Source organism: Palaemon carinicauda, chromosome 30 (genome assembly GCF_036898095.1).
Source record: "Palaemon carinicauda isolate YSFRI2023 chromosome 30, ASM3689809v2, whole genome shotgun sequence".
Classification (NCBI taxonomy): domain Eukaryota; kingdom Metazoa; phylum Arthropoda; class Malacostraca; order Decapoda; family Palaemonidae; genus Palaemon; species Palaemon carinicauda.
The window spans coordinates 96323929-96342088 of record NC_090754.1 but is presented as its reverse complement, the minus strand read 5'-3'; the positions used below and the strand labels follow the sequence as shown (position 1 = coordinate 96342088).

The 18160-nt window shown below is 38.4% G+C and overlaps 1 protein-coding gene across 2 annotated transcripts in view; it reads right to left on the bottom strand.

The window, feature by feature from the left end:
• The window catches only part of LOC137623357 (integrin beta-PS-like), a 1240954-nt gene that overhangs the window by 204794 nt on the left and 1018000 nt on the right, over window positions 1–18160 (bottom strand). For both annotated transcript variants that reach the window (XM_068354187.1, XM_068354188.1), the window contains one exon: window positions 7489–7657. In XM_068354187.1, coding sequence (XP_068210288.1) covers window positions 7489–7657 — 169 coding nt within the window. The remainder of the gene's footprint in view (window positions 1–7488; window positions 7658–18160) is intronic.

Genomic DNA, 18160 nt, shown 5'->3' with positions numbered 1-18160 from the left:
CCAAAGCAGATTATATTCTGGTGGCCATCACCGTGGACATTTTCCGGAAATCTCCGATTGGCCACCGGCATCGCAAAACTTATTCAGCTGTCTCAACAACCGTTGGGGGAACAAAAGGCTTCGATCATACTCAAGGAAATGACCAGTATTGCTCACCTGTAGCCTGCTGCTGACGGCTCTCCTCATGAAGTGAAGGTACTTCGTGCACTCTGGGTACGGAGCCTACCCGAACCTATAAGTTGAGGCCCTTACGGACAGCCACATCACCACCTTCCAAACCTCCATCAACGCCTCCATTTCTGACGAAGTGCACTGATATTCAATATTGACAGAAGCTGACGTGAATTTGGTAGGACACAGACGCCCACCACATGATGTGCCAGAGCAGCAACAAAGCCACCAGCCACCCACATATACAACCCCTCGCTTATGACACAACCACCGACCTCTCCAGCCACTTACTGACGTCCATCTGATGCAGTTATGGTACTGCCACTCCAAAAGTCGGGGGCTGCTGCGAAAAAATGTACGAATGGCTGTCAGTGGCCAGAAAGCATGTAGTGTATGTAGGGCAATGCTTACGGCAGTGGCCTCCTCTCTCACTACACTAATGCCTCAAAACACGAAATTAATTCGTTTTGGAGTGGTTTTCTTGAAGTTAGTTTTTCGTGTTGTGAGTCACATTTTGCATGCAAATTGCCTAATTCGTTCCAAACCCTACAAAACACCACATTAAATCTTATGATAAAGCGACAGTAAAACAACAATGAAATACTGTACAGCAAATACATTTAAACCAATCAATATAACTAAACTAACAGTTAATACCTATAAATTGAGTATTTATTAGAACATAATGTAATAAAAAAGGAAAGATAATACAATACATACAGTACAATACTCTACATATACAAAATATACAGTACAATACTCTACATATATAAAATATACAGTACCATATGTACTGTAGTATTATAGTTACCCCTACTATATACTACAGCTACATTCTCTATTTTGTCAATCCATTATCTTCAACTTCTTTTAATGGGTTACTATTTTATTCTTGACCTGGCTGGCAAATCGGTAAAGTTTTACTGTATTACAGACTCGCAATCCGAACAGAAAATATATGTTTTCCTGTAATAAATAACGTAATTTGACCGAATTTGACCTTCATTTCAACCGCAAAGAAACAGAACAACCAGTTCGACTAACTTTAAGTAGCCGAACTGGTTGCTGTTATTACGACAGAAATGAAGGTGAAAACCAGTTAAATTACGTTATTTTCTACAGGAAAACATACATTTTCTGTTAAAATGTTTAAATATAATGTCTCTTGTTATATATTTTCTGTTAAAATGTTTAGATATAATGACTTGTTCAAATTCCGTGTCACTTCACTCATCAAGAACATATGTACTGCGAACGCTAACATTAGCAATGTTACGCAACGTTACCAATGTTACGATGCCATCGCTAATGTTAGCAATGCTACGATAATATTAGCATGTGTATTTTAAAGCATTTTTCCATATACCCTTTACACAATATATAATGACGTACAAAAGGGTATAGAACCTAACAAACCCACCTAACCTAATCTAGAAGTTCCCAGGTCACAAGCCCTAGACGGGGGCAAGCCTCCGGACCCCCTTCCCAGGTCACAACCCCTAGCTGGGGGCAAGCACCCGTACCCCCTTCCCACGTCACAAACTCGTACTGGCAAGAGGTAATGTTGAGCTGCGCACTCTAAAAACATTAGAATTAAAGAAATGAATGACTTACTTTTATGACCCGGACGTTGAAACTTGTGAGTCAAGTTGAGACTGTGACATCTTAACTCATATGCCTGGGACGTGGACTTAGGACACTGTAAAGATTATGTGATTTAAGGAAATTATCAACATTGGATGACGTATCAAGAAAACCGCCATGAAATTTAGCAAATGATTTTAAGTATGGAATACTGCAGCAGTTACAAGTTTCTATAACTTCCTCCATCGCAAAAAACGAAAAAACTTCACTTGAAATAACAAAGACCTGACTAGAACAAAGGTTTCCATGGAAAAGGATTTGTTGGAAGGGGTGTAAAGAGACCACAAGAGATAAAGGAAGGGGGTTAGGAAATATTAACCCCAACCCCCCTGCAAACTTTCCATACATATGACTTCCTGATTGGTTAACGGAAAAACAACGGAGTCTAGAGAGTAAACATAATGAACTAGAATGGGAAACTTGTCCAGAGAAAATATTTATGTGAAATCGGAGCGTGACAAGGTAATAACAAAATGTATAAAAGTAATATAGAAAGATAAAATGGAATGTATGATAAATAATATTTAATGGGAATATAAAATGGGATGATTTTATAAGGTATCAGATAATAAAACGAGTAATACTGGGGTCAAATGTAATATGTATATGAGGGTATTACATAAAAGGAATGGTACAGTTGTACTGGATCAAGTCATAGCCTATACTTGAATAAAGCGGGTGAATTCGAATATTTAAATTTGGCGGGTAGAGAAGAAGGTATCCTATTGGAGGTGGAGGTGGAGTCTATGCGAAGGTGGGAGGAGATTATGCGCAGAAGGTCGAAACCTGCTATGTACAAACGAACGAACGAGAGTGACTACAACCTACCAGTAGAATGTCAACAAATAAATGAAAAACACTGCTAATGTTAGCATGTTACGCTAACACTGCTAATGTTAGATTGCGCAGCTCAATATTACCGTATTTTTTCATCGGTTTATCCAAGAAGGTAATGTATGGAGAAGAAAAGGCTTGTTTTATCATCATATACTGTTTCCCCAGTATGTTTTCCCCACCCAACAGCCCGGGTTTCCACTGGGGGTTCCCCATTATAGTTGGATATATATATATATATATATATATATATATATATATATATATATATATATATATATATATATATATATATATATATATATATATATATATATATATATATATATATATATATATATATATATATATATATATATATATATATATATATATATATATATATATATATATATAATGTAGCCTATTTCGGAAACTATTCATTTGCGATGGGAACAAGTGTTGTTTTCGAAGAGAGCGGAATTTTTTTTATAGAAAAAAGTAGTTTTTTTCCCTAGTTTACATTGTCCTATAATACAGTACCTATTTCGGAAACTATTCATTTGCGATGGGAACAAGTGTTGTTTTCGAAGAGAGCGGAATTTTTTTTTATAGAAAAATAGTATTTTTTTTTCCTAGTTTACATTGTCCTATAATACAGTACCTATTTCGGAAACTATTCATTTGCGATGGGAACAAGTGTTGTTTTCGAAGAGAGCGGAATTTTTTTTATAGAAAATAGTAGTTTTTTTCCCTAGTTTACATTGTCCTATAATACAGTACCTATTTCGGAAACTATTCATTTGCGATGGGAACAAGTGTTGTTTTCGAAGAGAGCGGAATTTTTTTTATAGAAAAAAGTAGTTTTTTTCCCTAGTTTACATTGTCCTATAATACAGTACCTATTTCGGAAACTATTCATTTGCGATGGGAACAAGTGTTGTTTTCGAAGAGAGCGGAATTATTTTTATAGAAAAAAGTAGTTTTTTTCCCTAGTTTACATTGTCCTATAATACAGTACAATAATACCGGCAAATCTCTTTTCTTAAAATGAAACATTTTTTGCAAAGTGTTATAAAATATTCTCATTTCGTTTCGTATCTTGAAAATTTCGTAAGCAGATTCTTTTATTTCAAATTTTCATTACTTCTTATATCGTTTGTTTATTTCCTTGTTTCCTTCCCTCACTAGGCATTTTTCCCTTATAGCATATTTGCTTTTCCCACTAGAGTTGTTGCTTGGCTAGTAATGATAATAATAATAATAATAATAATAATGATAATAATAATAATAATAATAAATATAATTATAATAATAATAATAATAATAATAATAACAATAATAATAACAACAACAATAATAATAATAATAATAATAATAATAATAATAATAATAATAATAATAATAATAATAATGATAATAATAATAATGATAATATGGCCTTTTACATTACTCACAACGTTCTACTGCACAGCTACTGAAGACAAAGTTCATTTGGCATGACATTACTATGGATGCTATGGATTGGGTCCGCCCCTGTACATCATACCATACCTCAAAAGTGCATTGACATACAGATTCAGTAGAGGGCACATTTCCTCAACCTCAGCGACTCTTTGCCCATATTCACGTCAATGTTGTAGGTCCCCTACCCACATGACAAGGATATCGTTACTTGTTTACTGTCATCGACCGAACCATGCATTGACTTGAAGCCATTCCCATAGAAACTGCAACGTCTTCCTAGTGTACATCTACGTTACTTTTATGATGAATAGCGGGATTTGGTATCCCTTAGCATATTACCTCCGACAGGGGTACCACTTTCACCTCTTAATTGGGGACATCATTAGTGAATCTCCTGGGTATCACCCTTCATCAAACAACCACATACAACCCTACTGCCAACAGTATGGGTGCACGTTTTTACTGCACCCTAAAATCAGCTTTGATGTCCTGCTGCAAGGACTCCAATTAGTATACCCAGCTTCTCTTGGTCCTCTTGGGACTAAGGACCAGTCCTAAAGATACCTTGGATGTGTTGGCATCTGAAATCGTATATGACGACCCGTTATTAGTCCCTGCAGAATCTTTTTACGCCTGCAAAATCCTCCGACAATCTCCAGTGCCTATGTCACTTTGTGGGAAAATTTACTCCATGCCGTCAGACTTAGAAGCCCATGGCACAACGCACTTTTTTCTGTGCAATAACACTAACTAGTCACCATTAATACCCCCTTACACGGGCTCTTTCCTTGTGATCCATCGTACGCTGAAAGTATTCCTCCTCAATATGTATGGCAAGGAAGACTGTGTCTCCATTGATCGCCTAAAACCTGCATATCTCCTGCCAGATGGCCCACTTACAGTATGTCTCTCAAGAGCAGGGCATCTTATTTCACATGTATGTCTTCTTTTTTGAGGGGGGTGGGAGCCATGTACCACACATGCATCACACATGCTCGTACACTGTAACGGTATTTCTGTTTTTTTTTTTATATTGCTCTTATTGATCTCCCCTCGCACTGATAACCAGTTTATGTCTGTATCTGCTTGTATCGATCTGTTTGAATTTTGTGACCTTCTTTCACTGAAAGTGTTGTTAGAAAAGCTCGATGTCTGTTGAAATAAAGTTAGTTGCATTTATGCCGTCTCTCATTTCAGTTACCACCTAACTGATGATATGGGAAAAACTGTGTAAATGTTGAGGTTTACCAGAAATTAGAAATTTACCCTTTTATTTCATTCTGTATTTCATAAATATATAGAAGAAAATGTAATTCTCCTTTGTGAATTTGAACATTACATATGCAATCAAAACAATAAATGAACAGCTGAAATAATTTGAATAAAAGATGGAATGTGAGTGAAATATTCATCCAATCCCATAAACACAACACATCGAAGGCCAGCCGGTGAGCCAGAATCGGATACAATTATATTACACTGAGCCCAGAAAAATTCAAATCACACTGTGATTTATTATTTTATAATTAGCTACTGAAACTCGATTTGATTCGAGAATTTCAGGGGCAAGACAAAAACATCTTATTTAGATGCCAGTAGATTAGAAACTGAAAAGTAGTATGAAGTAGGTCATATCATAGCCTAGGTAGTTGCCATCAACTAGATGGCGTGGTGGTTCACAAAGTGGGAGGCCTTTTGCAAGGAAAGATCACAGGAAATTTTAATTATTAGGTAGACGTTGATACTGTTTTAAGTAGAAGCAATATGGACCTCAGGCGTGTTTCATAAAATTAATTATCATAATCATCAGATCAAGTTAGAACCTGTTATTGTATTTCATATATATCTTGTAAACAAAGATTCAAAGAAACATCTCAAGCTAGACATGATTATAAATACTGATAGACATGGTAGCTGATGTATCAGTCATCTATCAGAAAACAGCAAGAACTACTCATAGCATGTTCATAGGAAGCACAAATAAAACCTTAAAATGGCTACAATATTATGACATTAAGGCAATACGTTTATCACAAGTAGAGTTACAGTCCTATAATGAAAAGAAGATTGACAAGATGCCATTGATCACAGCCAAAGGTAAAAGAGAGACCTTACTTGGCCTAGATTGGTTACGGCATCTAATATTTCCAAATGTTTAGGAAAGATACAGACCCCAAGAAGAACAAAAGAAAATAATTTCTGCAGATAATACTTTAATAGATCTAAAGGATGTATTTAAAGATAAAGTGCGTAAAGAAAAATGCAATAGGTGTTATAATTGTCAAGCCAAAGGTTGCTCCTGGATGTTTTGTTCTAAGACAATTTTCATACGCATTTAAATTCATAGTGGAAATGGAAATTAAGAGACTAGAAAAGAAAGGTCCATCGAAAAAAAGTTACTTACACAGATTGGGACACACTCCTAATTCCTATTGTATAGGAGAACGGCCAAGTTAGATTGTAAGGAGAATACGAAATACCAAAACGAAGCTCAACTTCTATTGCTACTGTATATGCTAATGATACTTCCTTATGGAGTTAGCTAGCAGTCCAGTAATTTCAATTTACAATACGTCTTAGAAACGATTAGCATACCAAGAGAGAGATTATAAGAGAGATAGGAGATCGATATTACAATGTGACAGGTGGTGAAAATGTTGTGAAATGTCATGTCGACCAATAGCCACCAATAATTACATATCAAATAGATTATACTGTTTGTCAAGATTTAAAATCTTCTGGATTAGTTATAGCAAATGTAGCCTACCAAGTGTTCATCAAGTGTTCAACCACCAAATATGAATTGAGAATCTCTTCTTACACCAGCTCAAAATATTACCAGAGTACTTCCTGATAGGATGAATAGAGGAGGGCTCCTGAAAGATTAGATGTATGTTTGTTTGTGTATTTCTCAGTAAATGGGGAAGGAACGTTTTGTGAATGCCTCGTATGTATTCACTTAATGTAGTCGATATGCCTTACATAGGACCAAGAGCTTAAGTAGTGCCATAGTGCTGTACATATTGTAGAACATCTTGGCATCGAAAAGTGTATGATTTTCATTATTTAAATATTTATAAATTATAGGTATCCTTCAGTATTAGATTTTATCAAGACTACCGCATAGAGTAGTTCTATTAGTTAAATTTAGGTATTAGGATAAAATGCTTCACACCAAATTATCCTGTGATGCTCATACGTTTAGGCTTGATCGTTTATACTTTGTTTTTTCTATTTTTATTACAGTAAATGTGTTCCAGAAGCCATATAATAGGCATGTAAGGCTCTCATCAAATAACTAAGTAAGAAGGGGATTTTGATGATATGAGATTGGAAACAAACACCATTACAGCAGGAAACATTGCTCAGGATCCCTCAATGAGACATACAAACCTTGGTTTATGCAATCCCTTTCACTATCTTCACAGTCGCAATCATGTCCTGTCCATCCCTCAGAGCAATTGCATTTGTTGCATACACATTCTCCATGGCCTGAACATAACTTTCCTGATGCTGTTGGGCATTGGTAGTTAGTACATTCACAAAATGCTCCATAGATTTTCTGAAATACAATAAATGTTGGAATCAGTAAGTCCCTAACATAAGAGCTTTGACAGATAAGAACATTAGAGCAACACATAATATATTATACACAAGCATAAAAACTAGTTAACTTTCTTTCTGAGGCATTTTAATAATTTTACTATGTACTAAAAGCTATAAGAATTCTTGATACATACTGTATATAGACTAGGTCACAAAAATAGTGTTTGGGTAGGGGTGAGAGATTGTGATCTTGAGACTTGACGCTTTTTTTTTTAACTTAAGATCCCACTCTTTGAACACATCTCATTCTTATCTGTGGTACTTACTGTATAGAACACCTAAAAAATCATGAAGCTCTTATAATGTCTATCATGAGAATTTCCCAATGCAAGTATGATATGAATACTAAACTCTGACAGAGTGCTCTTAACTGAAATACCAATGGAATAGGGCACTTGATTATTTCCCTCATCTAGACATGAAAATTAAAACAATACATGAATTCATCATAAATTTATGAAAGGCAATGAAACAGTAAAACAAATGAGTAAGACTAATTCTAAAGTTAAAAAAGAGTAGGAAGACATAGGAGGACATAGAATAAAATTGCATAGATATATCTATAAGTATATATATATATATATATATATATATATATATATATATATATGTATATATATATACATATATATATATATATATATATATATATATATATATATATATTTATAAATATATATATATATATATATATATATATATATATACATATATATATATATATATATATATATATATATATATATATATATATATATATATATATATATATATATATATATGTATATATATATATGTATATATATATATATATATATATACTGTATATATATATAAATATATATATATATATATATATATATATATATATATATATATATATATATATATATATATATATATATATATATATATATATATTTATTAAAGTATATAAAGGTAAATAAGAATGAGCAGATACAAAAGATGGCAAAGGTAGCTAGAAGGTTAATATATAAATACTATTAAGAGTACATTGCAAACCAAGATTCAGGACCAGGTTATGGGAAACTGACTGTTTAAGTAGGCTACCGTATTCACTTTCGCCACTTCACCATCACATCGACTCATAGTTTTGTTAATTTCTTAAAAACAAAGTATGGGATATATGGGACTATTGTGATGGGCCGAGAGACGCTGTGACTAAGAAGGCAGGATGAAAGCAACTGAGTAACTTTATTACGGAACATTAACATATATATACATAAAGTCCAGGCAAAAAGGATATAAAAACATAACAGGCAATTTCATGTTCAACTGACAACTGGTTCTGTTAACAGTTAACAGTGAGAAAAACAGACATGTTTATTCAGGTCCCTATCAGTGCGAGGGGAGAGCGAAGATACAAAGCACAATATATACATAAAAAAGAAATGTCGTTATTATGTACGATCGTGTGACACACGGTTGATACATGGCTCCCCCCCTAAAAATGACATACTGTACATGTTAAATAGGGAACTCTGATCTAACGAGGCGAACTGTAGGCGGGTCATCTGGCAGGAAATAAGCAGGTTTTAAACAATCAATGGAGTCCCAGTCATCTTTGCCACATATGTTTAGAAGGAATGCTTTCGGACTGCATCGGATCATAAGGAAAGGGCCAATGTAAGGGGGCGTTAGCGGTGGCTTGCTAGTGTCGTTGCGTAGGAAGATGTGCGTTGCAGAGTGCAAGTCTGTCGGTATGTGAGGCTTCGCTGGGGGCTTGTAAGTCTGGCGGCATGGAGTAAATTTTCTCACGACGTGACGTATGCGCTGGAGATCGTCGGAGGAGGTTGCAGAAGGAAAAAATTTGGCAGGGATGACCAACGGGTCGCCATATGCCATTTCAGCTGCCGAGATGTCGAGGGTGTCTTTAGGAGTGGTCTTTAGTCCCAGGAGGACCCAGGGAAGCTGAGTAAACCAGTTGAAATCCTTACAACGGGACAATAAAACTGCTTTGAGGGTGCGATGAAAACGTTCAACCATTCCACTGGCAGCGGGGTTGTAGGCAGTTGTCTGATGTAGGGGGATGCCCAGGAGATTCGCTAATGATGTCCACAATTGAGGTGAAAGTGGTACCCCTGTCATAAGTAATATGCTCAGGGATACCAAATCTTGCAATCCATCCTGAGAGTAAGGCAGATGTACACGAGGCGGACGTTGCAGTTTCCATGGGAATGGCTTCAGGCCAACGAGTGGAGCAGTCAATGACGGTAAACAGGTAACGATGTCCTTGTGATGTGGGTAGGGGGCGTACAACGTCGACGTGAATGTGGGCGAAACGACGCTAAGGTTGAGGAAAGGTGCCCACTCCTGAATCCGTGTGTCGATGTACTTTGGAAGTTTGGCAAGAAGTACAGGCGCGGACCCAATCCTTAGCATCCTTAGAAATGCCGTGCCAAATGAACTTCATCTTCAGCAGCTGTGCAGTAGAATGGCACGAGGGATGTGAAAGGCCGTGAATGAAATCAAACACCTGTCAGCGCATGGTTAGCAGGAATCCAAGGTCGCGGTCTACCAGTACTGACGTCACAGAGGAAGGTGGTGTTAGAGTCGTCGAGGGGGATGTCTTCCCAATGGAGGGATGTGCAGGATGTCCTACATGCTTGATACTCTGGATCCTGTCGTTGGGCTTCACCCAAGGCGTTGTAATCCAATCCCAGTTGAACGGCAGCCAACGTGTTTCTTGACACTGCATCGGCAACGGGATTCATTTTCCTAGGGAGGTGTTGAAGGGTGCAATTGTATTCAGCCACGGTGGAGAGATGTCGGCGTTGATGGGCGGACCAGGCCTTAGACTGTCGAGTGAAGGCGTGCACCAGAGGCATGTGGTCTGTGCGAATGACGAAGGATGTACCTGCTAAGAAATGGCGAAAGTGACGGACAGCCAAGTGCACCGCCAACAATTCGCGATCGAAGGTAGAATAACCCGATTCTGCCTTGGTTAGTTTTCTGCCGAAGAAGGCCAATAGGTGGGGCGAGCCGTTGGCCCCTGTTCAAGTACTGCACCAATAGCGACGTTGCTGGCATCGGTGGAGAGAAGGAGAGGGGCATGTGGGATGGGAAAAATGGGAGCAGCAGAGGTTGATAGGGCCTTCTTTGCATTGCAGAAGGCCGCTTCTTGAAGGGAACCCCACTTCAGGTCTTTTGGGTTGCCCTTGAGGGAGGCATAGAGGGTAGCAAGAGTGGTGGCAATAGCTGGCAGAAAACGGTGATAATGGTTGATCATGCCCAAGAATTCCTGCAGAACTTTGATGGTCGAGGGCATTGGGAAGTTCTGAACGGCTGCTACCTTCTCAGGGAGGGGATGGACTCCTTCAGGAGTGATGTGGTGCCCTAAGAACTCCACTTCGTTGGCGCCAAAGGTACACTTATCATATTGGACTACAAGGCCGTTTTGTTGCAGGTGGTCGAGCACGATGCGCAGGTGACGGAGGTGTTCCTCTTTTGAGGAAGATATCACAAGTATGTCGTCCACATAACATACACAGAAGGGAGGTCGCCTAAGATGCCATCCATAAGACGTTGAAAAGTGGCCCCAGCATTACAAAGGCCAAAACAGGAGTAATTGAAGGTGTATGTACCAAACGGAGTGGTGATGGCGGTCTTGTGGACGTCTTCTGGGTTCATAGGCACATGATAATACCCTTTCAGTAGGTTGAGCGTGAAGAAAACCTTCGCTTTGTGCAGGTAGGAGGTCACGTCAGCGATGTTTGGGAGGGGTTAGTGATCCGGTTCTGTTTACATATTCAGGCACCTGTAATCCCCGCACGGATGGAGGGAGTCGTCTTTCTTCAGAACGATGTGTGAAGGTGACGACCATGGGCTGGAGGCCTTTTGCCAGACGTCTGAATTTTGCGAAGACTGGGGGTCCCGTCATCTTGATATGGTGATAAATACCGTACTTGGCAGGAGCTGTGGGCATTTGGAAAGTTCTGGACAGAAAACATCCAGTTACGACGTGAGGAGATGGGCGTAGGCATCCGTGGGTGCGCTGATGTGGAGAGCGAGGTTGGAGGGTGCGGGTTGAAGAGGTGTCAACAAGTACGAGTCTGCGTAGACCAATCGTCGGTGGGCAACATCGACCAGAAGGTGGGAATGAGAGAGGAAATCCACACCAAGGATTGGCAATGTGACGTCAGCAATGAGAAACTTCCATTTAAATTTACCATTTTGAAACGATAATGTGAGATTCTCGTAACCGTAGGTGGGTATCGCATATCCGTTGGCAGCTACCAGGCGGACGTCGGCAGACGTAGACAGACTATGTCATAACCTGAAGAGTTCCCTAGGCAAAAGAGAACGACAAGCACCCGTGTCTACCAAAAATCGCACGCCCGTTCCTGCATCATGTAAAAAGAAAAGATTAGAAACAGGGGAGGCCACGCCTCGAGCAATGGCCTACTTACATGTTTTTGGCCACTGATAATCCTTGGCACATTTCTTCACGGGTGCCCCGAATCTGTAGTGGTAGTAGCAAAACTGCGGCCGATGGGTGGCAGTAAGTGGCTGTGGAAGTAATTGGTTGGGGCGCGAGTGAGTGGTGGGTGATGGGTGGCTTTGTCGACGTTCCGGCACGTCACGAGGTAGGCGTGTGTGTTCTCCGGCATTCACGTCAGCTTCGGTTGATGTTGAATAGACTTCTTCTTTGTCAGGAGTGGAGGGGTTGATGGAGGTCTTGAAAGTTGTGAAGTGGCTATCCATAAGGGCGTCGGTTTTAGACATCAAGTCCTTTATGGGTAAACTATCGACATTGGGTATTGCAGCACTTACAGGTTCAGGTAAACGGCGTATCCAAAAGGGCACAAAGTAGGTTAACCTCACGAGGAGAGCCATCTGGGGCAGGTTGCAGGCGAGAGATACTGGTCATTTCCCTGAGGGTGAGCGAAGCCCTTTGGTGCCCCAATGGTTGTTGAGAGAGCTGAAAAAAAACTTTGCTACACGGGTGGCTGGCGACGGCGAGTTTGGTTGCAGAAGGTATGTTTTGAGGGCATCATCCGCTATTGGGGTGTCTCCTTGTTCACAAAGCCAGTCGGATATTTCCGGGAAGGTGTCCTCGGGTATCGCCCGCGAGAACATAATCTGCTTTGGTGGTTGAGAGAGACAAGCCCTTGATGCGGAACTGGACTTCTGTGCGCTGAAACCAAGCAAACACCTCTCCGCTGGCGAACGACGAAAGTTTCAATGGGGCGGCGCCAACTTCTGTGGAGTCCACCATAGTACCAATGATGGAGGCAGAGGGGTTTGGGGGGAAGGCAGGAGGAGTGAGTCGACTTCCGGGGTCACCAATGTGATGGGCCGAGAGAGGCTGTGACTAAGAAGGCAGGATGAAAGCAACTGAATAACTTTATTACAGAACATTAGCTTATATATACATAAAGTCCAGGCAAAAAGGACATGAAAACATAACAGGCAATTTCATGTTCAACCAACAACTGGTTCTTTTAACAGTTAACGGTGAGAAAAACAGGCATGTTTATTCAGGTCTCTATCAGTGCGAGGGGAGAGCAAGTTACAAAGCATAATATATACAAAAAAAGAAGAAATGTCGTTACTATGTACGATATTGTGACAAACGGTTGGTACACTATGATGACCTACAACAATTGATAAGGAATTAGCAACCTGGAAGTTTATGGACTTCCACACCAAAAATTATACGGAAACATCAATCATAATACAAAATTCTTATCAAAATGATATTGTACATACAGTATATCCATTCCACATATATAATTTCATATTATATTTAGATAATTTTCAGTGTTTAAAACACCAGAGAACTGATAATATTTGGTAAATAATGAATTACGTTTTATCGAACACCAGAAACATACACTGGACATTAATTAAGTATCCAACACATGTACACACTTGTACACATAAAAGTTGTATTGCACCTACTAATCTCTGAAACATTGCGGAAGGTTTTCCTTTTTGAACTTTTTCATGCTTATCCGTTTGAATTGAATGCATCTGTAGAGATACTAAGATTAGAGAGCTATTAGGTCCTTTGACTGGCCAGTGAATACTACATTAGATCCCCTTCGGTTACTGCTCATTTTTCCTTTGCCTACACAAACACCAGATACTCAGGCATATTTTTTACACATTCTCCTCTATCCCTCATACTCAATACACTAATATATATATATATATATATATATATATATATATATATATATATATATATATATACATATATATGTATAAATATATATATAGATATATATATATATATATATATATATATATATATATATATATATATATATATATATATATATATATATGTATAATATATAGATATATATACATATATATGTATATATATATATATATATATATATATATATATATATATATATATATATATATGTAAATCTATATATATATATATATATATATATATATATATATATATATATATATATATATATATATATATATACACACATATATATATATATATATATATATATATATATATATATATATATATATATATATATATATATATATATATATATATATATATATATATAGAAAAAAAATCTTCACTCAAAGGTTTAACTGCTGCGCTTTAATTGTTCAGTGGCTACTTTATTCTTAGTAAGGGTAGAAGAGGCTCTTTAGCTATGGTAAATAGCTCCTCTAGGAGAAGGACACTCCAAAATCAAATCATTGTCCTGAGTCTTATGAAATGCCATAGCCTTTGTACCAAGGTCTTCTACTGTCTTGGTTTAGAGTTGTACGGCTTGTGTTTCATACTCGTACATTGTAACAGTATTATTTTCTTACTGTATATCTTGCTCTACACCTCTCTGTCAATAAAAATGGTCTGACCCTGTTTTCTCCTTGAATTGAACTGTTTGAATTTTTGTGACTTTCTTCCATTGAAACTATTGTATAAAAAGTTTGCTGTTTGTTGAAATAAGGTTAGTTGCATTAGCCTTGTCTCTCAGTTATCACTTAACTGGTGATACAGATATTGGTGACCAGTGGAGTTTCTGCTCCCTCCTGCCTTTCCCCTACTGATGTGCCATACTGTTTGAAGATGCCACCCACTGAACCTGCCTCTTCAGCTCACTCTGCCACAATGAAACTACAGCCGTTCGCATGTGGAAAGGTGTTCGCTTGGTTCCAGCGTCCTGAAGTCTAGTTTCACATCAAGAGTGTGACTCAGTCAAGCACCAAAGCAGATTATGTTCTCACGGTGATCCCCGTGGACACTTTCCCAGGAATCTCCGACTGGCTGTGCAAGCAAGGAGAAACCCTGAAAATATACAAAGCCCTCAAGTCATAACTCCAGGAGTAGTAATCACCATCACTGGCTACCCGCATGGCGAGACTTTTTCAGCTCTCTCAACAACCATTGGGGAACCAAAAGGCTTTGCTCCCCCTCTGGGAAATGACCAGTATTGCTCACCTGAAAACTGTCGCAAATGGCTCTCCTCGTGAAGTTAATCTAAGTCGTGCCCTTTGGAAAAGGCACATCCTCGAACCTGTATATGCTGCCATCACCGATGTCGATATTTTTCCCGTGAAGGACTTGATGATCAAAGTCAATGCCCTTATGGATAGCCATTTCCCCACCTTCCAGACCTCTATCAATGCTTTCAATCCTGACAAAGTAGACAACGATACGACATCAATTAAAGCTGACTTGAATGTGGTAGGCCATAGATGCCCATCCCATGATGTGCCGGAGCGAAGACAAAGCCGCCCACCACCCACACATTACACCCATTGTTACACCCTAACCAACGACCTCTTCAGCCACTTACTGATGCCCATCAGCCACAGTTATGTTACTACCACTCCAAATTTGGGGCTGCTGTAAAGTTATGTTGGAATAATGGTTGTCAGTGGCCAAAATACGTGTAAGTAGGCCATCGCTTGTGGCAGTAGCCTTGCCTGTCACTAATCTTTTCTTTTTACATAATGCAGGTATGGGTGTACAGTTCTTGGTAGACAGAGGTGCCATTGTGATCTGCCAGAGCCATTCTCCACGACACGACGTAGTCTGTTTAAATCTTCCGACGTCCTTCTGGTAGCTGCCAATGGATCTGCAATACCCACCCTCGGTAATGAAACCCTCACATTTTCATTTTGAAGTGGCAAATTTATTTGGAAGTTTCTTGTTGCTGAAGTCACATTGTCAATCCTCTGTGCAGATTTCCTATCCCATTCCCCCCTCCTGGTTTATGTAGCTCACCGATGGTTCGTCAAAGCACATTTGTACTCCTCAACATAACTCCAACCAGCCCCCTATGACCTCGCTCTCTCTATCAGCACAAACAAGCAAGACCATGCCCTACACCTCACATGGTACCAGGATCTTTTCTGTCCAAAACTTCATCAAACGCCCACGGTGTTTATTATCATATCATGGCTGAATACAATTGTACCCTTCAACATGTCTCTGGGAAAATGAATCCCATTGCCGATACCATGTCAAGAAACAGATTGGCTGCCGTTCACCAGTGATTGGATTACAATGCCTTGTCAGAAGCTCAACGAACAGATCAAGAGTACCAATCATGTAGGACATCCTGTAAATCCCTCAGTTGGGAGGGCGTCCCTCTTGACGACACCAATGCCCCCCTCCGCTGCGGCGTTAGTACTGGTAGACGAAGACAATGGACTCTTTCGTCCATGCGCCAACATGTGTTTGATTTCACTCACGGCCTTTCTCATTTCTCACGTCGTTTTTCTGCATAGCTACTGAAGACGAAGTTCATTTGGTATGGCATTACTAAGGATGCTAAGGATCTACACCTGTACTTCATGGCAACCCTGAAAAGTATATCAACACATGGATTCAAGAGTGGGCACCATTCCTCAACATCAGTGCGCTTCCTACAAGGGATTATTTCGCGGGATCTCTTTGCTTTTTGTCCAGAAAAATTCCCTGGATCTTATTTTTCCTGCCGGGAAATCCCGGCTTCTTTCAAAATATGTGCAAAAAAAAAAAAAAAAAGAATAATACATCTTCAGAAGCTATTGGCGTATAAGTGTATTTATTATCTAACACAGATCTAAATGATTTAGAAGCATTGCCAGCAAAAAGTGCTCTTTGGTATGCAGCAAAATGACTTCTTTTTTGCCTTCATGACAAAAATAGTGATGAAATGTTTGCTTTATTCAAATCCTAAGAAGAATGAATATCTCAGTCAGTCGAAACAGAGGGAGCAATTAAAAACAAAAGAGTGTTTATCTAAACCAGCTCAAACATGTCAGGGGATTAGCAGGAGCATAACTGAAGAGTTTGAAATTATTGAAGCAACTGGAGAAAAGATAGCAAAAATAACCAAGAGAACAACTGCATTAGAATCAATACCACCCACTTCCGTCGAAAAAGAAATTTTTTTTTCAGCTGTAGTACTGTTAATCACGAGACTTAGAACTCGTATACTTGACAAAAGTGTCAATTATCTGTTTTCTTCGTTCATATTTAAACTCAAAATAGTTTTTACTTTGTAGTAACAGATAGAAGCAAGATTTATTATTTTCCTACATATGGATATATAGTATTCAAGTTTTGTTTTTCGTATAGCTGCCACATAAGCAGGTTTCATGTAAGTTTACGCTTTTCGTTGTCGTTTGAAGACAAACAGAAATTTTTATTAAGACTTTTGTTATTTGTGATGACATTACTCCTTTTTTTCTCATCAGATTTATATTAAATATGCATGTGATCTTATACAGTGATTACAGTCCTTTTTATTTAGGAATTTGCTTATTTATAATGAACATTGATAATTTTTCTTTTTCCAGGTTTATACTGAATTACAAAAGCAGGTAATTGTATAAGATATTTTCATACAAATCTAAAAAGATGCACCACTGGTTTGAGTTATCTTAGCAATAACTGCAGAAAAATTATGTGTTTAATCAGTTTAAATTTTTTGCTCGTTAGTTTCATTGAACGCTTTTTTTTTTTTGCATTATATATCGTGGATAAATCTTTGCCAATGCTTAAAAAATGATCAAATAATCACGTGCTATTAGTCTCTTGCAATATTTAATTCCCTGAATACAAAAATAACTATTTTATAAAATCCAAGGATTTCCCGGGATTTCCCAGGATCCCAGGAAACACTAACCTTTTCCCGAAATCCCGTGATTGGGAAAAGTATCTCAAATGACAATCCCTATCTCCTACCCACATCACAAGGACATCGTTACTTGTGTAGTGTCTTCCACTCGTTAGCCTGAAGCCATTCCCTTGGAAACTGCAACATCCGCCTCGTGTACATCTGCCTTACTCTCAGGATGGCTAGCGAGATTTGATATAGCTGAGCATATTACTTCTGACAGGGGTGCCACTTTCATCTCTCAATTGTGGACATCATTAGCGAATCTCCTGGGAATCACCCTTCATTAGACAACTGGAGACAACCCTGCTGCTAACAAAATGGTTGAATATTCTCAC